Source organism: Balaenoptera musculus, chromosome 1, assembly GCF_009873245.2.
Source record: "Balaenoptera musculus isolate JJ_BM4_2016_0621 chromosome 1, mBalMus1.pri.v3, whole genome shotgun sequence".
NCBI lineage: Eukaryota > Metazoa > Chordata > Mammalia > Artiodactyla > Balaenopteridae > Balaenoptera > Balaenoptera musculus.
Window position 1 is genome coordinate 32,198,187 of NC_045785.1, and position 21,746 is coordinate 32,219,932.

The window sequence follows — 21,746 nt, forward strand, 5'->3', positions numbered from 1 at the left end:
TGAATTCTTAACCACTGGACCACAAGGGAAGTCCCCCAGAGCACTGTTTTAAAACATAAATGTGACCATGTAACTCCCCATCACAACCTTCAGTAGCTTCTCAAAGCCCCCAAATCCTCCACATGGTTTACAGGGCCCTGCATCAAGCAGCCCCTGCCCACCTTTCCTGCCTGATGTTTCATGCCCTTCCCCTCCCCAACTCCCACACCTGGCCTTTCAGTTCCTTTAACCCGCAGAAGTGGTCTCCTCTCCCTGAAACCCTTTTCCCTGCTCCATCCTCTCTCTGGCTCCTCTTCCTCCAGGTTTCAGCTTAAATGTGGCCTCAGGGAGGTCTTAACCAACTGCTGTATCTAAAATAAGTGGTCCCATTATTTTGTACCACTTAAGTCAATCAATGATTTATGTATTAGTTGATTTATTTCAAGAGTCAGCAAACGCTTTTCCCAAAGAGCCAGATGGTAAATATTTCAAGCTGTGTAGGTCCTGGGTTTGCCCTTGCATCCTGAAAGCACCCACAGATCAATACTAAAATGAATGATCAAGACTGGATTCCAATAAAATTTTTTTGGAATTTTTTAAATGAAAATTGAATTACATATAATTTTCACGTGTCACGAAATATTATTCGTGTTTCATCTTTTTCTTACCTTTTTTTTTTTTTTTTTTTCCCAGCTCTTTAAAAATGTAAAAACCATTCGTAGCTCCCGGGTTGTCCAAAAACAGACGGGCGGGATGGCCCGCGGACCGTAGTTTGTTGGTAGTTTATTACTTGCGGACCCCGGCTGACTCCTCAGAGGATTGTTTTCAGCACGACGGAACACGGGCAGCGCCGGGACCACGTCTGTTCACCCACCGAGATACACCTGCTCGGCGCCCGCCGCTCAAAGGGATCGGAGGCGGGCTCGGCCTAGGCGGGAGTGGGCGGGGTCTGCGAGAGCGGTACCCGGGGGCGGGGCCTTGGAGAAGGGGGCGGGCTGAGAGTAGGCTTCCGGCGGAAGAGTGCGGGAGCAAGATGGCTACTACCAAGCGAGTGCTGTACGTGGGTGAGCAGGCGCGGGCTCTGGGTGGAGTCTGGGCGAACCGGGCCGCTAGTGGGTCGTGGCGTGGAGCTGGACAGGTCTCCGGGCGCGGAGGGCGGCGAGCAGCTGTCTAGGCCGTATGTTTGGCAGTATTGCTTGGCCTCAGGGTGTGAGCCTGAGACGTAACGGTCATTGCAGCTCTTTCCAAGTCCGCCAAGCTCTAACAGGAATCTCTTCACCTCCTGGGCCTGGGGCAGTGGTGGAGGAATATTAGGGACCTCTGAATCCTCGCGCCCATTCACTTTATGTTCACAGCAGTGAGGGCTCAGCCCCCGCTGTTGCCCTACGCAAAAGAGTTCCCAGACTAGCCGGCTAAAAATGGGAATAACCTCAATAGCATAGTTTGATGAGCGCTTTGGTGGGGACGGACACTGGTGATATGGGCCTGGGTGGGGGGAGAAGTGACCCCTCCATCTGGAGAGGTGAGAGCAAGCTTTGAGGATGCGGTGACGCCGCAGATGAGCCGGAGTTAGCCAGGTAGCCGAAGTAGAAGCAAGTGTGTTTACTGAAAGGGAGCAAAATCCCAAAGGTGTAAAATAGCCTGACACTTGGAGGCAAGTATATCATTTTGCGGGGAAGCAAAGGGAAAGAGGCTGAAGAGGTGGGCAGGGGCTTATGAACAGCCTTGCGTATACTGCTAAGTTTATACTTTATCCTTAGGACAGTGGGAAACGTTTGAAGTAGCTTAACCAGGGAAGTGATGGGTTAAAATCTGCACGTTCCCGGGATCTTTCTGGTTGGCTTTGTGGAGGAGAGGAAGGTCAGTTATGAAGCTCTTGCAGTAATCCTGGGGCTAGATGAGGGTCTGAAAGAAGGGTGAAGAGAGGGGTTTGCATCATAAGTAGGTGTGAGGGAGCATATGAGGGGATGTTATGAACCCAAAGGACTGGATGGAAAGACCCCTCCCCTTGGTGGTAGCGTGCTAACTTTACAGCAGGGACTTCTCAAGATGGGCGGGGTCTTGAGAGAATAGAGGACAGTGTCTCAGAAGGCCCTTGGCTTCTTTGCAGGCGGGCTGGCAGAGGAGGTGGATGACAAAGTTCTTCATGCTGCTTTTATCCCTTTTGGAGACATCACAGATATCCAGATTCCTCTGGATTATGAAACGGGTAAGTCTTTTTAGTGTCTCTCCTGCTCAGAATCCTCCTGCAAGGAAAAGAACTTAAAAAAATTTTTTTAAGTCATATCATAGTGCATTATAAATATGCATTGGGCAGCATGACAGTGATCTTGATGCAGAAGGACTGTTCTGAGGCTTGTGGTTGTGAGCTGTAACATGCTTTGCAGAGAGTCCCATCTGTTGCATTTGAGCAAAGACAAACTTTTCAGTTAGCCAGTAGGAAGATAGGTTTTGAGCTACATGGAGATCTGTTGTTTCGAACTACCTGCCAGGCACTCTACCGCACCTGCTCCCTTCTTGGCGGCTGTGCTATTAAACAGGGTAGCAGGAAAGCCCAGCTTCAACAGTGGGGCCTTAGCCTCTGTGTACCTGGGGGTAAGCTTTCCATCAATTAGTATCACAGTTGTAGTTCAGTTTTCTATTTTAACCTTTGTTGTCATTTTTAAGATTGGAGTTTTAGGCCCAGCTCTGATAGGGATAAGAGTACGCAGCTAGTTTAGAAATCCCACTAGGGGATCATAGATAGAGAGGGAACTTTGGGAGACCCCTGTAAGTTAATGATCACTCAAGAAAGCAGGCTTGCTTAGCAACAAAACCAAGCAGGCTTGCTTAACTCGTGAAACCAAGCAGGCTTGCTTAGCTCGTGAAACCAAGCAGGCTTGCTTAGCTCGTGAAACCAAGCAGGCTTGCTTAGCTCGTGAAACCAAGCAGGCTTGCTTAGCTCGTGAAACCAAGCAGGCTTGCTTAACTCGTGAAACCAAGCAGGCTTTGCTTAACAACAAAACTATACGTCAAGTCAGTGATGCCTGCATCCTGCTGGTTGAGATCAGTAAGTTAATGATCCCTAGGACATGCTTCTCTGCACACACTAAAAACAAAAACATAGGGGAAAGGTGACATTATGCTGAAACCTGAGGTGATTTACCATATTTTAGTGTATATTACCGCCTTTTTGCTCATTTCCATAGCGCCATGACAGTCCAGGTTGGACCAGATAGGGCCAAAAACTCCCTTGCCCAACCTGTAGGAGGAGTTACTTATGGAAGACTCGAAGAATGAGGAAGAAGGTGGTCTTCTCCCCCTCCCCACTTTTCCTTTAATTATAAAACTGTATGTAGCCCACTGAGTTCTCTGTGGGGCACTCTCTTTCCTGCCCCCTTGTATCTCTCACAAGCGTCCTATACTAATAAATCACTTCTTGCCTGTCACTTTGCTTCTCACTGAATTCTTTCTGGGCCAAGACAAAAGAACCTGAGCTTCATTAAGTCCTAAGATGTGTTTTGAGGTTTTAGCAACCTATGCTCTACTGAGTCCCGAGTCGAGTTGTGCGTTTCAGCTCTATCATCAACCTTGCATATAATTTTAACCTCCCTGGGATCTTTATATGTTATAAAAATGATAAGGTTATATTGACTCTCTAAGGTTAATTGGTTAATTAAACTAGTGTTGTTGTGCGCTTGGCCTTTCTGCTTAGATTAGCGTTTTGCTGAGGATAAAGACAGCGTCCTTACCCAGGTTTTAGGATTCATGGTTTATGCACGGTTGATGTTCAAAATGTATGCTTGGAATGAATAATTGATAGGTTAAATGACTTCATTTTTCTAGCTCCTGCACGCAAAGGTTAAGGTTTTAATTTGGCTTTGGTAAAAGAATTGAATGCTGCTTTTAGAGATTAAAACTATAGTTGATTATTCAGCTATGTTCACTACAAAACAGTTTACTATTGCTTGAAATGTTATTTAAACTAGAAAGAATCAAAGAGTAAGATTCCTTCTTCCTAAATAGTTATTGTGTAGAATTTCGAATGAATGGATAAGGCATGCAACTGACTTCACCTTCCTTTGTGACCACCTGCTTCTTCCCATTGCCCCACATGATAATTGCTTGGCTTTGTTTGCCTTTTTTCAGAAAAGCATCGAGGATTTGCTTTTGTTGAATTTGAGTTGGCAGAGGTGAGAAAATTCTGTTACCTATGTTAAGTCTTTGGCTTGTGTTATTATTGTTACTGATTACAAAGGGAGCTGTTCTCCATTTGGTTGGGTTTTGGGGCCTCGTGCTGATGCTTCCAGAGAGATAAGAAGTGCTATTTGAAGGAAAGTTTCCCTCACTTAATCAAACTGTAGGCTGTGGTTAACATCACAGACCTGCCAGATCCTGCGCCTCTTGCTTTGCAGAGCTCTTGCGGCACTGGTGATTATTTCTTTGTCTTCCACTAAATAGCCAATAGCTGAAGTCACCCAGGAAGTGCACTTTGTTAGACACATACAACCTGGGCAAGGAGTATAAATAGACCTTTTCCTGTTAGGTTGTTTTTTTTTTTTTGGCTACTGAGTATGTTTAGACACCACAAGAAGCATTTGACTGCAAGCCTAAACTTTTTTTTTAAATAAATTATTATTATTATTATTTGCTATACAGCAGGTTCTTATTAGTCATCCATTTTATACACATCAGTGTATACATGTCCATCCCAATCTCCCAATTCATCTCACCACCACCACCACTCCCTGCCGCTTTCCCCCCTTGGTGTCCATACATTTTTTCTCTACTTCTGTGTCTCAATTTCTGCCCTGCAAACCGGTTCATCTGTACCATTTTCTAGGTTCCACATATATTGCAAGCCTAAACTTGTACCTTGTCTTTCCTTGGCAGGATGCTGCAGCAGCTATCGACAACATGGTATGGCTAGGAATCCTCCTTCTTACAGAAGTTGCTTTTTGCTGGTACAGAGGGCACTTATTCATACATGAGTTTGCTGAACCGCCAAAGTTACAAGGTTGCATGGGGAAGTACAGATTATCATCATGTGAAAATATTCACTGTGAATCGATCGCTTTTGATCAATTTGATGATAATGTAAATGCTAACCATCCTTGTTGACCAGTCTCTCACTGGCTGCCCGTGTCTAGGATAGGAAATTGCAAACACAATGCAAATTGATTGCACAGTGAAGTTGCATACTTTACAAAAGAGGCAGGATTTCATGAAGTGTTAGACCAGTTAACAATTGAGAAGAGAAATTCGACAAGGATAAAGATAGGTTATGCTACTGATGCAAATGATTGGAATAGCCTGGAGAACTCCTTGGGGAAAATGATGTAGCTCTTGAGTATGTGTTCCCTCTTCAAGATGCTTATGATTTTCACATCAGATAAGAAATGCAAAAATATCATAATGTTGATAGTATTTTGTTGGAAAAATACTACAGATTAATCAGCATCCATTACATCTTTGTCCTATAAATAGCACATAAATTAAACCTGAATTTTAACTATAAGAAATTTATTTTCATTATTTTTAGTTTCATCACAGTAAATTCCCAATCAATCTTTTTTCCCTTCACTTTTTACCATGAAATTTTCTTCATTGCCTTAAGTGAATTCACATTAAGTGACCTTTCCTGGTACCAATTATCTTAGGATAATAAGGTTTTCCTTTATTCCTGTTCTCTGTTTCCCATTCACCAAACATATGCCCCAGCTCTCAGAGAGAGAGAGAGAGATCATTTCTCACCACTTAAAGCTGATCTTGACTTTTGAAGGTGAACTCGGGTACTTGGAAACTGCATTTATCCTTGTAATTTCAGAGTGCTCTGAACCCAGAGTCACCTTTGGAAGCACAGGTCATTGGTGGTATTGAAAGAAAGGTCAGATACACGCTACTATATATAAAGTAGATGTACAACAAGGACCTACTATATAACACAAGGAACCATATTCAATATCTTATAATAACCTACAATGGAAAAGAGTCTGAAAAAGAATATATATATATACATGTATATATATATGTGTGTGTATGTGTATATATATGTATATATATATACACACACACATATATATGTAAAGTATAACTGAATCACTTTGCTGTGCACCTGAAACATCGTAAATCAACTATGCTTCAACTTTAAAAAAAAAAAGAAAGAAAGAAAAGAAAGAAAGGAGGTATGTGATGGCTCCAGGGAGGAAATTCCCTGCAACCTACAGGCTACTTTGCAGCAGGTGCATAACTTGGGTGCTAGGGGCTCAGGGGTTAAGGGAGAACAAGTCATGCGCTTGTCTCGGATTTTTCAGAAGGATGTGGAAAGCTGTCTGACTTTGTTTTAACCTAACAGAGTTTAAGCAGCTGGATTTTCAATCTTTTCAGAATGAATCTGAGCTCTTTGGACGGACAATTCGTGTCAATTTGGCAAAACCCATGAGGATTAAGGAAGGCTCTTCCAGACCAGGCGAGTGGGAGCAATACAGATTCCCCATCACATCGTCCAGTTTGGCCTTGGTTGCCTTTCTGTCCCGATTTGCTTGGAAGTGGGAGCTGAATGCTACTCTGGTGGACAGGAATAGAGCGTGGTTTACACTGGCGAAGGACATGCGCCACCTTTGTGGGGAAATAAAAAGAGTTTGAGCTTCTCCGTTTTCCCCGTTTTCTGAACACTCCTGGCAGGTTCCGTCAAGGGCTGGGACTGGCAAAGGCTGCACCTTTCCCTGGGGCATAGCTTTTTCACTTAGTCCTGTTACTAAGAGCCGGGCTTCAGGGCTGGCAGTCCCTGAAAGGTGGGAACTTTCCTTACCCGTGGGAGTTCCCAAAGTGGAGTCCTCTGGCCGAGAGGGCCACAGAGTATGTTCTGCTTTGCTGACCAAAGCAGCTACTTAGCAACTGGCTGATAGCTTGAATTTGTTCTCATTTCCCTGCCTCTTTCCTTTCAGTTTGGTCCGATGACGACTGGTTGAAGAAGTTTTCTGGGAAGACTCTTGAGGAAAATAAAGAGGAAGAAGGGTCAGAGCCTCCCAAAGTGGAAACCCAGGAGGTAAGATTGAAGGCTGGCACTTCCCACAGGAGACTTCGTTTTTTAGGTTTCTATGGGAGTTTGCAAACATATATACAAAAGCAGAGAGAATGAAAAATGAACTTGTAGTGTTTTGGTGGAGGTGCTAATGAGTGAACTAAAGGGAAGCTTTAGGCCTCTTGTCCTTGTGCTCTGCATGAGGAGCTTCTCAGCTCTGCTCGGGTTCTGTTCTGTGATTGCCGCCGACGAGGAGGAAGCCTGAGGTGAGGAGGGGTGGTGAGCGCACCACTGCAGCCCTCCTCATCAGTCCCCCTTCACTGGAGCTTCCTGTCCTGACGCAGGGGAGGTAGGGCTGGGTGGGGGTACCTTCCCGGCAGCCTGGGCACAGGTTTGCGGTTCTTCCTTCCAGAGAACCCGCCTTGGCACTTCCTCCTGATTCTCGGCGTACCTCTCTAACCATTGCCTCTCAGGCTGCCTCTCCCCTTCTTGTAAACGTTGTTCTTCTGAATTTCTTGACTCACAGCAGCCCTCTCCCCTCTTTGCCAGAACAGTGGCAGTCACTCTGATTTTTCACAGCCTCTCCTGTGCTGTTGACTTTCCTGGCCTCTGTTTTTAGTCCTGAGCTTCAGATGTTTCTGCTGCAAGTCTCGCCCTCCTTTCTCTAATCCCGTTCTTCCTGTGTTCTCAAACTCACCAACTTGCCACCATCCATCCACATTGACCTAAGCCAGATACCCAGATGCAAAGCAGAGCACATAAATGGCCCTTAGTCAGTGGAGTAACCCTAGGTCACTCTAGACCCCTATTTAAAATAGAACCAGAACATCATATTCTGCCAAGTTTTTCTCTTAAATCTTCCTTGAATCCATCCTCCCCTGATTACTCCATCGTCCCAATGTAACTTCTCGTCTCATTTGGATAATTGCAATAGCTTCCTAACTAGCCTTCTGGCTGCAGTCTTGCTCTCCTCCCGTCTTTCATAAAGGCAGCTAGAATGATCTTTTTAAAGCATATCATGGATCATCTGACTCTCCTGCTGAGAACTTTTCAGTGGCTGCCCATCACCTGTCCCGGGAGATAAAGTCGCGGGGGACTCTCCCGACCTTGACCCTGCCCACCTCTCACCTTGCAGTCCCCACTTTACGCTCTTGGTAAAACCATTCTTTGTATTTCTCTGTATGTCTTTGCTTTTGTAAAGGCTATGCAAGTGCTTATTGCCTTTCCCTTTCTAGTCAGTAAATTCTGTGAGGATAGGGGCCTCATATTAATAAAGGCCTTGTTAATAAAAATGTGGAATGTGAGGTGGGGTAATGTGATTAAGAACATGGACTTGGTTGGGGGGGGGAGGGGCTTAGGTGTGAATTCCAGCCTTACCACTTAGCACCTCTGTGACCTTGGGCAAGTTACTGAACTTCATTGCACCTCAGTTTCCCCGTCTATGAAATGGGAATGATGGTAGCACTGATCTCACAGGTGGTTGTAAAGATTAAATGAGCTGATTACCTAAAACGTTCAGAATAGTACCCTGTACATGGCAAGTGCTATGTGAGTATTTGCTGTTACAACTATGCTACTACTGTTGTTAACAGCAAATAATAGTCACAGTATCCTCAGTGCCCAGCGTGATACCTCAGCGAGTTTGTTAAACTGAAGCACAAACAAGAACACTTGAGTTTTCTCTTTGGAGCAAATGTGACAGCTGTAATAAATATCTCCTCTGCCCAGCCTCGTCTACTTGGAGTATAAAGCAAGGTCTCAACCACCTCCATTCTGAACACTTAGGCCCTCCTTGCTTCCACTGCAGCCAGCCTGTGGATATGCAGGACCAAGCATAGAGGAAGGGGGTGGTGTTGCAGAAATGGGTCTGTTTAACTGACTAGGGTGGGTGGGCTTGAACTGGGGTTGAAGTTGTTGAGAGTTGTGTGTTTTGGGCCAGAAAAGCGTTGTTCTGTGACTGCAGGGGAGGGTGAAGGCGAAGCGAGCTGACGTGTCTGAGGCAGTGAGATGAGATAAAATGCCTGAGGGGTGGGGCTCCGGGTAGAGGGTGCGGAGGTCTCCTGTCACTGGGTGTCCAGCTGGGGGCCGTGGCCGTGGCCTCCGCCTTCTGCAGCCCCATCGGGGCCCAAGGCCTTCCCTGTCGGTGCCTTGCTCAGCCCGCTCGCTGCAGTGGGTTCTGGGGTGTCTTCAGAAGAACACTCGCTCTCCTAGTCGGGGAGTCAGGCTGTTCTCTCTAACCTGGCCATTTCTCCTGCGTCTAGGGAGAGCCCGCCGTAAAAAAGGCCCGGTCAAACCCTCAGGTGTACATGGACATCAAGATTGGGAACAAGCCAGCAGGCCGCATCCAGATGCTCCTGCGTTCAGACGTCGTTCCCATGACAGCAGGTGAGCAGGACTCCGGTCAGGATGGCCGGGAAGCTGGGAGCTGAGCAGTGAGCCTTTCCAAGGTTCTCAGTGCCTTAGCTCTTGTGTCCTTGACGTTGTTTCTGACCTGAGTTGATTTGCGGCATCTCAGATCCTGGGATCTATTAACAGATGAGTCAGAGCATGCATTTTTGAAGCTTTAGAGGTGCTGGTTTACTACCTTTTTTTAATATAAATTTATTTATTTTATTTATTTATTTTTGGCTGCGTTGGGTCTTCATTGCTGCACGCGGGCTTTCTCTAGTTGCAGCGAGCAGGGGCTACTCTTCATTGCGGTGCCTGGGCATCTCATTGCGGTGGCTTCTCTGGTTGTGGAGCACGGGCTCTAGGCACACGGGCTTCAGTAGTTGTAGCATGTGGGCTCAGTAGTTGTGGTGCACGGGCTTAGTTGCTCCACAACATGTGGGATCTTCCCAGACCAGGGCTCGAAACCATGTCCCCTGCATTGGCAGGTGGATTCTTTTTTTTTAATAAATGTATGTATGTATGTATGTATGTATGTATTTATTTATTTATTTATTTTTGGCTGTGTTGGGTCTTCGTTTCTGTGCGAGGGCTTTCTCTAGTTGCAGCAAGCGGGGGCCACTCTTCATCGCGGTGCGCGGGCCTCTCACTATCGTGGCCTCTCTTGTTGCGGAGCACAGGCTCCAGACACGCAGGCTCAGTAGTTGTGGCTCACGGGCCTAGTTGCTCTGCGGCATGTGGGATCTTCCCAGACCAGGGCTCGAACCCGTGTCCCCTGCATTAGCAGGCAGATTCTCAACCACTGCACCACCAGGGAAGCCCGGCAGATGGATTCTTAACCACTGTGCCACCAGGGCAGTCCCTGGTTTACTACTTTTTAATAATAGTTTTTTCTTTAATACAAGTAAATGTGTATTCATGGTTTAAAAAAAAAAGTATACTCACATAAATATATTCCAACAATATTGAAGGCAATGAATTGAAAACCTAAGTCTTTCTTTCTTCTCCACATCTAGTCCTACTCTTCAGAAGTAACTACTGTTAACTAACAGTTTCTTGAGTATTTTTCATTTGCTAAATACTGACTTCTATTTATTCTTCTTTTAATTTAAATTTTATTATATAGACATATAGTTTAGAATGTTAATTCCACAAAGCTTGTTTTGAAATACAGCAGTGCCCCCATGCTGTCCTCCCATCCTGCCCCATCCCCCCCTTTGCTGCTTCTCAGAGGCAGCCAATTTCAACTCTTAGCTGATTCTTTAGGTTTTTACCTCCATGTTGGTAGATAACAGATTTATGTTGCTACTTTCTGGGTTTTTTTCATTTTAGACATCTATTGGCTTCCCACTTCAGAAGATAAGGAATTAGCTTTTTAAATCACCTTCCCTGCTCCTTCATCCTCCTGACATTGTTACCATAATTTTGTTGAGGTCATAGGTTATTCTAACTGTGTAAGCATCATACTGTGATAACTTCCTTTCATACAGAGCACTTTGTTTTCCCTGGAATTCATAATTGTCTTGTTTTCACATTTGCTTAGTCTTCTGTGCATATATTCCTGAGTCTCTCCGAAATTCTCCTGCTTATATAAATCTCTCATCATGTTCAAATACATCAGATATTCTGTCAATTTCACTGTTCCTCCTTGGAGCCTTCTGACCTCCTCTGGCCTGGACCAGTTGCTTTCCAGGCGCCACTGCATAGCTATTGTCATGGGATCTCCTATTTTCGCTTATGTTGGAACCTCTGTTGTCTTTTTTGGTCTAGTCTCTTGTTTCGGTAGAAGACATAACTTCTGTAGCTTCTGGAGAAAAGAGCTTGGAGGGTAAGTTTTTTGAGACTGATGTGTGAAAATATCTACTTTCCCACTTGATGGTTTGGTTGTAAAATTGTAGAGGAGTCTAATATTCTGATTCTCGGTCCTTTATACAAAACCTTTTTAAAATTTTCTGCCTAGAGCTGAGCTGTTCAGTATGGTAGCCACTAGCCACGTGTGACTATTTAAGTTTAAATTAATTCAAGTTAAATAAAATTAAAATTCACTTCCTCAGTTACACTATCCAAATGCTTAATGGCTGTTAGATAACACTGGTCCAGAGGCTTGGAGGGTCTCTTTGTCCTGTGTTCTGAAACAGTGTGCCTTTGGAGTAGATCTCCTTCCATTCGTCATGCTGGATATTCAGTGGGCCCTATTGTGTTAGTTTTCTCTTGCTGCTGTAACAAATTATCACAGACTTAGCAGCTTATAAGAACATAAATTTATTAACTGTTATGAAGGCCAGAAGTCCAACACAGGTCTCAGCAGGCTAAAATGAAGATGATGGCTGGGTTGCTGCGTTCCTTGCTGGAAGCTCTAGGGGTGGATCTGTTTCCAGAGACAGTGAGGTTGTTGGCAGAATTCAGTTTCCTGCATCTGTAGACTGAGGTACCCATTTCCATGTGGGCTGCCAGCTGAGGGCTGTTCCCAGCTTCTAGAGGCTTGTGGTCCCCTTCTTCTATCATCGCAGCCAACAGTGGTAGATCCAGTCCCTCTCATGTTTCGATTCTCTCCTGCCTCCTCTTCTATCCACTTCTAACTCTCTTTCTGACTACAGATGGGAAAGGTTGTGATTGTATTAGGCCCACCTGGATAATCTAGGCTACTCTCCCCATCTCAACGTCCATAATCTTAATCACATCTGCAAAGTACCTTTTGCTGTGTACAGCATAACATAGTCTCAGGTTCCAGGGATTGGGACATAGATATCTTTGGGGAGCCATTATTCCGCACACCACACCCATCAATCAGGGCAGTCCTATCTTTTGGTTTGGGAAAATTTCCTTGGATTATTTCTTTGCATTTGTCCCTTCTGATTTCTCTCTTCTCTCATTCTGGAACCTTCCTAAATGTCCTTTTTCATAGCATCCTGTGCTTATTTCATGCACGTACTGCCATTTCATCTTGGGAGATTACTAAAGCTTCTTTTTCCTATACAGCTTATGTTTCAGGTTACTTTTTTCGGAGTTTTAAAATTTTGTTTTTGCTTTGTTTGTTATTGGTCTGTTTGCTTGTTTTGGTCTTTGCTTTTCACATTAGATGCCTTTAAGACTAGGGCCCTAAAAATCTGCTTGGAAACTCCCTAGATATCGGTAAGGCTTGCTGACTGAGGCTTCCACTGCAAGGTGATTCTCTCTCTCTCTTGGACCCTGGATGGTAAGTATTCCTGAGTTGTAGTCTCTTGGACAAAGCAGAGTCCACAGAGAAGACTCTAGTCTCTTGCTAGTGGTCCTGTTTCCAGCTCTTTGCCATCATGGTTGGGGGGGTGGGAACAGTATATAAACTTCACTTGATCTCCATTTGTCATTATGGTACCTCAACCCTCGGCTATGTGTAGTGCATCCCAGAGCATAGGCCCTCTGCTTTAACATACCAGAAGGTAGACCTCCAGCCGGCAGCCAGGGCCAGGGAAGAGAGAGGATCTGGAGGCTAGCTAATTTTTTAAACAGGCTTTCAACCACACTTACTGTTTTTAGAGCCATCTTCATTCTTGTCTCTGAGCTTTTGGCATTTCTGCAGCATAAATCGAATTGCTCTCGGCTTTACCAGCTTAAGCTTCTGGTTTGTTAGGTCTGCTATATCAGTTATGGCTCATCTATTTGTCTTCTAGGTTTCAAAGATTTTTTTTTTTTAATGCTGATGCCCAGGCCTTACTCCCAGGGATTCTGATTTAGTTGGTCTGGGCTGTGGCCTGGACATCAGGATTGTTTTTTTTTTTCTTATTTATTTATTTATTTGTTTGTTTGTTTGTTTGTTTGTTTATGGCTGTGTTGGGTCTTCGTTTCTGTGCGAGGGCTTTCTCTAGTTGCGGCAAGTGGGGGCCGCTCTTCATCGCGGTGCGTGGGCCTCTCACTATCGTGGCCTCTCTTGTTGCGGAGCACAGACTCCAGACGCGCAGGCTCAGTAGTTGTGGCTCATGGGCCTAGTTGCTCCGCGGCATGTGGAATCTTCCCAGACCAGGGCTTGAACCCGTGTCCCCTGCATTGGCAGGCAGATTCTCAACCACTGCGCCACCAGGGAAGCCCGGTTTCAAAGATTTTTGTTGCTTTTGTCTTTTCTCTTGCTCCTTTTTTTTTTTTTTTTTTTGGTCATTTTATCCATTTTTTTAAGTGTATAATTTACTGGCATTAATTGCATTCATAATGTTGTACAACTATCACCACTATTTTCAAAACTTTTTCACCACTCCAAACAGAAACTCAGTACCCATTAAACAACAACTCCCCATTCTCCTCTCCCCTTAGCCCCTGGAACATTTAATCTATTTTCTGTCTCTCAGAATTTGCTATTCTAGACATTTCATATAAATGGAATCATACAGTAGTTGTCCTTTTGTGTCTGGCTTATTTCACTTAGCATCTATGTATCAATGTTTTGTTCATTTTTATGACTGGATAATATTCCATTGTCTGGATAGTCCACATTTTGTTTATCCGTTCATGTGTTGATGGACACTTGAGTGTTGTTTCCACTTTCCAGATATTGTGAATAATGCTGCTGTGAACGTTTGTGTACAAATATGTGTGTGTTTTTTTTTTAATATAAATTTATTTATTTATTTATTTTGGCTGCGTTGGGTCTTCGTTGGTGTGCACGGGCTTTTTCTAGTTGCAGCGAGCGGGGGCTGCTCTTCATTGCAGTGCGTGGGCTTCTCATTGCAGTAGCTTCTCTTGTTGCAGAGCATGGGCTCTAGGCTGCAGGCTTCAGTAGTTGTGGCATGTGGGCTCAGTAGTTGTGGCACGTGGGCTCAGTAGTTGTGGCTCGTGGGCTCTAGAGCACAGGCTCAGTAGTTGTGGTGCACGGGTTTAGTTGTTCCGTGGCATGTGCGATCTTCCCGGACCAAGGCTCGAACCCGTGTCCCCTGCATTGGCAGGCAGATTCTTAACCACTGTGCCACCAGGGAAGTCCCCAAATATGTGTTTAAATCCCTGTTTTCAATTGTTTTGGGTGCCTACCTAAGAGTGGAAATGCTGTGTCATATGGTAATTCTAGTTTGACTTTTTGAGGAACTGCCAAACTGTTTTCTACAGTGGCTACACCATTTTACATTCCCACCAGCAATGTATTAGGGTTCTAATTTCTCCACATCCTCACCAAAACTTGTTTTCTGTTTATTATAGCCATCCTAGTAGATGTGAAATGGATCTCATTGTGGTTTTGATTTGCATTTCCTTAAGGACTAATGATGTGGAGCATCTTTTCATGTGCTTAGGGGAAGGAGCCATTTGTGTATCTTCTTTGGAGGAATGTCTATTCAAGTCTTTCGCCTATTCATTTACTGGGTTGTTGTCTTTTGTTGTTGAGTTTGTAGGAGTTCATTATGTATTCTGGATGTTAAATGGCTTAAGAGATAATGATTTGCAAATATTTTCTCCCATTCCCTGAGTTGCCTTTTTACTTTGTTGAGAGTGTCCTTTGATGCACAAAGTTTTCATTTTGGGTGAAGTCTAATTTGCTTATTTTTTCTTTTGTTACCTACACTTTCGGTATCACAATTAAGAAACCATTGCTGGGACTTCCCTGGTGGCGCAGTGGTTGGGAATCCGCCTGGCAGTGCAGGGAACATGGATTCGAGCCCTGGTCCGGGAGGATCCCACATGTTGCGGAGCAACTAGGCCAGTGCACCAAAACTGCTGAGCCTGTGCTCTGGGGCCCGTGAGCCACAACTACTGAGCTCGTGTGCCACAACTGCTGAAGCCTGCATGCCTAGAGCCCGTGCTCTGCAGCGGCAGAGGCCACCGCAATGAGAGGCCCGCGCGCAGCAATGAAGACCCAACGCAGCCAAAAACAAATAAATAAATTTATAAAAAAAAAAAAAAAAGAAACCATTGCCAAATCCAGAGTCACAAAGAGTTGCTCCTGTGTTTTTTTTCTAAGATCCTGTTTGGTTTTTCTTTTAAAAAATTGCTTTACTGCCAGTTTAGTGGGGAACAGAGCTAGAATGCATGTGTTCACTCCTTCTTTAACTAGAATTCCCTCTAATCCTTCAAGATGTCAATATCTCAAAGGTTTATAATGAGCATGTCATATTTTGAAGTGAAAATGTGAACATTAAACAAATACAACAGTTTTTCAGAGCCTAGTTAGAGGTTTCATTGGTTTGTTTTTTAACCCGGGTACCTTTTCCTTTCTCGGCGCCAGAGAATTTCCGCTGCCTGTGCACCCACGAGAAGGGCTTTGGCTTCAAGGGCAGCAGCTTCCACCGCATCATCCCCCAGTTCATGTGCCAGGGCGGCGATTTCACCAACCACAATGGCACTGGGGGCAAGTCCATCTACGGGAAGAAGTTTGACGATGAAAACTTTATTCTCAAACACACGGCACCAGGTGGGACCCGATCAGTGGCTGGTGATCGGTGGGCTGGGCTGGGCAGGATGACTGTGTCGGGGGAGTGATGGGCTGAGGTTCTGGCTGACAGGTTGGGGGTCTGGAGGAGACCCACCCAGTGAACAGAGGAGAGGCGTTCGGCCTGGCTAAGCAGAGTGAGCTTGTTTTCATTCATGTACTGCCCGTCCCCCCACCATGTCCTCACTCCCTGTCGACCTAGCTTACATTCTGTGGTCGGCCAGTGTAAGCCCTTGTCTTCCCTCAGCCCCACTACCCGCCTCGCTCTGTCAGACTCTTCCAGTAAAAAATTTCAGTGGTTGGTCCCCCAGCAACTAGAAAAAACACAGAACTGTACTGAAATTTATGACCGAAGCTCTGCAGGAGGCCCTCGGCAGCCGTACTAGATAGAGCTCCCTAGTTAACACTCAGTCCTGGTCAGAGATAACAATTCCATCCCTTCCTTCATTCCCAAAGCCTTCACGTCACCCTCTGCCTCAGCTGATGCTTGGCCTCCTGCATCTGTCCACACATGCCCGCTCTGACTTCCCTCCAAGTACAGGGGCTGAGCTGTCTTTCCTCTGCTCGTGGCCTGGCCCCCTACTCCTCTCCCCTACTTCAGAACCTGGCTTCTGTGGATGTGCCCCTGCAGCCTTGTGTAATGCATTTCCCCTGCTCTGCTAGATCAGTCCATCAGCACAAAAGTGCGCGGCGTCAGTCTTTCCAAAAATCTTTGACTCGTGTACCCCCTCAGCTGTCACCCATGCCTCTGGTCCCCTTTGTAAGCAAAACTTCTTGAAAAAGTTATGTAGACTCCCTGCCTTCCATTCTCTCTGTCCCCCTCTAGACACACTTCTAGTGCCCCCTGTCCACTGAAGCCACTCTTCTCAAAGATGCTGGCAGCCTCCATCGTGCCAATAGTCAGCTCCGGGTCCTCATTCCACTCCCCCTCCCAGCAGCATTTACGCTCCTCCCTCTACTCCCAGACATCCTGAGGGCCGGGAGCAGGGTGGAGGGGGCCGACGTGGTCGTTCTCTCCCCCAGGCCTGCTCTCCATGGCCAACTCTGGCCCAAACACCAATGGCTCCCAGTTCTTCCTGACATGTGACAAGACGGATTGGCTGGATGGCAAGCATGTGGTATTTGGGGAGATCACGGAAGGCCTGGATGTTTTGCGGCAGATTGAGGTGGGCGGCCGCCCGGGCCCCCGGGGCACAGCCGTGTGGGAGGGCAGGAGCGGGGGCTCCAGGGCCTGGAGAGAGAGGCCACGGCTGCTGCTGGGGGGCGGGTATCCTGAGCTGCCCTTTCCTTTCCACCCTCCCTCCCTCCCCTGATTCCTCCTCTTCTGTTTTGCCTGCAAAGGCCCAGGGCAGCAAGGATGGGAAACCCAAGCAGAAGGTCATCATCTCCGACTGTGGGGAGTACGTGTGAGAGGGGAGCTGTCAGCCCGGGGAAACCGGCAGCCAAGGTGTCCCGTTTGCAGCAAGCAGTGCTTTGTGTCCTGCCCGCACTTGGGTCAGCGTGGGGCAGCTCCTCTGCAGGCACAGCCTGGGCCGCCTCTGGCTCTTCCCCAAGTGGGGCCGTGGGCCAGGATGCTGCCCTCCCCACCGTGACGGCTGTGCGTGCCCTTTCCAGGCCAGGGCCTCTCCTGGGCCCACTTGTGTGGATCCTAGACCGTTTCCTTCTGGTAAAATAAATTCTAGTTTTGTACTGCTGCCTCCAGCTAGTTCCTGGGAGTTTGTCAGAGGTTACATCTAAGCTAAACTGTCCCCCAAGACAGGTTGGTGAAGGATAGGAAATAGTGGTCTTCCCCACAGCTTTCTTTCTTCCTCCGACAATTCCCTGAGATGTCGGGTGATATATCGTCAAGCCAGATACCCTTGTCAGACCATTGTCAAGAACCGTGGTATTTGGGGAGATCACGGAAGGCCTGGATGTCTTGCGGCAGATTGAGGTGGGTGGCTGCCCGGGCCCCCGGGGAATCAAAGACAGTGGAAAGTTCCTATCTATAGTGCCTCCACTCCCAAATCATTCTGCCAGTCTCGTAGCCAGTGGGTGTACTGCTCAGTCTCCGTGATTCATTTGCTTATTTGCTCACTTTCATTCTACAGGTTTTTAAATGATATTTTATTACTCAAAATGCCTTCTCCATGCAGGTGCTGTACCTATTTGTCAGGAGACAAGAGGTCAGCAACCCGTTGGGTTCTAATCCAGCCCACTACCTGTTTTTGTGAATCAAGTTTTATTGGGTCATAGCCACACCCATTTGTTTACATATTGTCTGTGGCTGCTTGCTCACTGCAGTGACAGAGTTGAGTAATTGGTGACAGATACTGTATGGTCCCTGTATTAGAGTTCCCAGAGAAACGGAACCAATAGGGTGTGCGTGTGTGTTCATAGAGAAAGAGATTTATTTCACGGAATTGGCTCTGCAGTCATGCTGGCTGAGAAGTCTGATAGCTGCAGGGCAGGCCAGCAGGCTGGAGCCCCAGGAAATAGTTGATGTTGAAGCTTGAGTCCAAAGGCCGTCTGGAGGCAGAATTCCTCTTTCCTCAGGTGATCCCAGCCTTTCTGTCTTAAGGCCTTCAATTCATTGGATGAGGACCACCCACGTTATGAGGCAGTCATCTGCTTTACTCCAAGTCTACTGATGTAAATGTCAATCACATCTGAAAAATACCTTCACAGCAACATCCAGACTGGTGTTTGGCTAAAAAGTTAATACCATGGCCTAGCTATAGACACAAAATTAACCAACACCGTCCCAAAGCCTAAAATTTTTACTATCTGAACCTTTGCAGAAAGTTTGCTGACCACTGATGAGACAAGTGGTCTCACCCATGCCGAGCTCACAGTCTGGTCCCTGTGTCCAGCCACTTCCTGGAGCTCAAGTCAGGCTGGCTTCTCTCTGCTCCCCCTCCATGGACTGGTCAGCCAAGCGCCTTTAAAGAAATCCTGACCTACTGAAGGCACTGAGCAGAGACTGAGCCCTGTAGCCACTAGATACCTCCCTGTGGGGTGGGTTACTCAGACCATTCAGAGTCTACCCGGCTGGGCTTTTACATGTTGAGTAGAAATCTGGACGAGGCAGGAGTGTGGCCTGTTGTCCCCTGGCCCTGGTGGCCCCAGGAGAGCTCCTGCTGAGGGATGATGGCACTCTGGCTCTACCTCTGGCTCCCATGTGCCGAGTGGACTCCTGGCCCTCAGCTGAGCCCCCTTTGCTGCAGTTGACCAGGTTTCTGTCTGCTCGGGCCTCAGATGTACCACAGTGACCCCTGATCCTTATGGAGCTGCCGAAAGAGACCCCCCACCTCAAGGCCCAGGCGCCCCCTCTGAGTGCAGACTGTGGCCGTCACAGGTCAGTCTGCCTGACTGCCCACAGCGTTAGGGCAGGCTTTAGTGAAGCAGGGTGATGGCAGTGACTTCAGGGCTTTTATAAGAGCCAAGAAAGGATATGTATGAGGAGCTTAGTACAGCCAGCCCTCCAAGAGAGGACCGACTCCTGATAGCCTAGGGAGGTTGAGACCAGCCAGCAGCTTGGGAAGCTCAGTGGGTTTGGAGCTACAGTGGCCTTCCCAGTGCCCCTCTGGGTGTCCACAGGTGTTAACTCACTGTTTCCACACCAGAACCTTGTGCAGAGGTCAACCAAGGCTCAGGTGACATGACTGTTCAGGTCACCCAGGATGACGTGGCAGAGCTGGGGTCGGAAGCGTGGCCATCTCCCCATCGGTCGTAATGGAGTCCTGGGGTGTTTCCTGAGCTCTAGCCTCAGTCTACAGCAGGACAACCCCAGGCCTGTGGGAGACAGTCATGGTCTCCATGGTTGGTCTGGGCCCTACTCTGCCAGGCAGGACGGGGAGCCCAGAGTCTGGGGAGCAGTGGCCTAGCCACCTCGCTCAACCAGTCACAGCACAGCACTGACCCTCTGTTGCTCAGGAGGGCTCTGGCCTGTGGGAAGTGGACCCAGGGCGCTGTGGGGCCTTTGCTGCAGGCTGAAGGTCAAAGCTGCCTTCCTGGGACTGCCTGGCCTCCCCGTCCTCGTTTCCATTGCTCTGTTGCTCCAGCACCAGGACTGAGAACACGGGGCTTGGCTTTGCTCATGCATCCCCTCACTAGCTCCTCCAGGGCCGGGCCCCATCTGTGCAGGCCCTGTGACAGCTGCATGGAGGAACAGACCCGGGGGTGTAGCCCCGGGACCAGTCCTGTGACTGCTGGACTTCCTCACAGCGTGTCTGCTCCAGATGCTGCCAGCACAAGAAAGAGGTTGTGGGACCTACTTTTTAGTGGTGAAAACTGAGTCTTAACGGAGTTCAGGTGATGGAAAACTAGACAGCCATATTTTCAAAAAATATTTATTAACGGGGAAAATTACACCATATAATAAAGTGGGAAAAGCACATCTAAAGCAGTTTATATAATACAGTATGATCCCAATTTTGTACAAATACCTATCTGTAATATGTAAACATCTATGTTTTATATGTATTCTAAGAAAAAAGCCTAGAAATAAATTTAACAAAATATTTCTAGCATGTTTATCTGACTTGGAGGATTATAGTGATTTGAATTGTTTTATTTTTTGTTTTTTCCAAACTTTTCTCCAAAACTGCATTACTTTTGTAATAAATGAAAAGCACATTTTTTAAAAAGTGGGTCAAGTGCTCACAAAAGGCCTCTCCATAAGGAATAACACTTGGGATGGACAACCCCTGTTTAAACTGCCAAAAGGGTACCTGGTGGTGCTGAGTGCCCTCAGCAGGCCACTGGGATCCCCGTGTCTCTGGGAACACAGAGCACAGTGTCACAGCCCTGGCCACTGCCGGCATAACCGGGCATTTGTCCCAGGCCTTTAAAGCAGGTGAGAACACAAGTCCTGCCCTCAAAAGGATTGCAGTTGGAAAAGCACAGCTCTGAAATAAAACACCACAGAATACATTCTGGGAGGAGAAAAGGTTTAGTGGACAAGCACGGAAGGGGCTCAAAACTAGCAAATTCATTTATAATAATACCAACGGGTACCAGTTGTTAAGCATTTATATGCCAGATGTTGTCCTAAATGTTTGTGTCCATATATGATCTTTTTAAATAGCTTGGAAGGAAAGCCAGTATCCTGCTCTACAGAGGAAGAAGAACCAGGATTCAAATCCATTTGGCTCCAAAAATCTGTACTCTTGCTGTGCTGCCTTTTTTCCTATTTCTCAGGGATTTTTCCAGAACATGTTACTACCCTATCTTAGTTTGAAGACAGTGAACCTCACATTATGATGACTTGGTCTTGAGGCCGGGATTGCACTGCAAACACCAAAACTGTTGTGCATTTCACCTTAGCCTTTTTTCCTATGTGTCCTCCCTGCCTATCAACTGTCACTGATTTCTTATTGCTGTCAGTGGGTCTGAATTGACCACCCTTATTTATTCTAGTCTGGCCAGGTAAACAAGCCAGGCCCTGAGCAAGAGTACTGCAGCTGCATTGCTTGGCTAAGCAAACATAACTCTCGGGATAACATACATGGGCTTCGTGTCCATTCACAACTCTTCCACTCCTCAGGGCTTTTCCTATTTGATTTCATTTGGTAACTGGATGGCAAAAGTTGCTGAAAGTCTGATGGCCAGGTACATAAGCAATAACTTACTGTTTTTCAGTTGTTCTGCTTGAAAAAGGATTGTAACTCCACTCCTGCTGTGCACAGCTTGATTGGTAGGTGAGGTGTACTCCACATCTACCAACCTTTGGATAATATGACAGACATTCCTGGTGTACCCGGCCAAACTAATCATTGGCTGGGCCTAAAAATACCAAATTAAAAAATTGTCAAAAAAATAAAAAATAAAATAAAAAATTAGTTGTCAATTCTTCCGTTTTAATGGTAGTCATTGATGAAACTACCATTTTTTTTGGTAATTTGTAGCTGGTGAGCTAACATGTTTTGATTTTTCCACTTCCGCAATAAAAAAAAATTTGAAATTCAGAAAATTACAAGTAAAAATTTTCAAGTGAAAAATGTTAGTTCT

The 21,746-nt window shown here is 46.4% G+C and overlaps 1 protein-coding gene across 4 annotated transcripts; it reads left to right on the forward strand.

Annotated features, from left to right (window-relative positions):
• The first annotated feature begins 1,005 nt into the window (after nucleotides 1–1,005).
• Nucleotides 1,006–20,276, forward strand: PPIE (peptidylprolyl isomerase E). Of its 4 annotated transcripts, none has more exons than XM_036872868.1 (10): nucleotides 1,006–1,035; nucleotides 2,090–2,188; nucleotides 4,108–4,151; nucleotides 4,852–4,878; nucleotides 6,346–6,427; nucleotides 6,906–7,006; nucleotides 9,244–9,367; nucleotides 15,552–15,737; nucleotides 16,779–16,921; nucleotides 17,097–20,276. In XM_036872868.1, exons 4-10 carry the CDS (start codon nucleotides 4,876–4,878, stop codon nucleotides 17,163–17,165), a joined length of 708 nt encoding a protein of 235 aa, XP_036728763.1. In that variant the 5' UTR covers nucleotides 1,006–1,035; nucleotides 2,090–2,188; nucleotides 4,108–4,151; nucleotides 4,852–4,875; the 3' UTR covers nucleotides 17,166–20,276. The 4 variants fall into 4 exon arrangements, with proteins under 4 accessions (XP_036728763.1, XP_036728778.1, XP_036728754.1 ...); XM_036872859.1 differs by having other exon boundaries at nucleotides 1,008–1,043; nucleotides 17,097–17,250; XM_036872883.1 differs by lacking the exons at nucleotides 4,108–4,151; nucleotides 4,852–4,878; nucleotides 6,346–6,427; nucleotides 6,906–7,006 and having other exon boundaries at nucleotides 17,097–17,250.
• The last annotated feature ends 1,470 nt before the right edge of the window (nucleotides 20,277–21,746 follow it).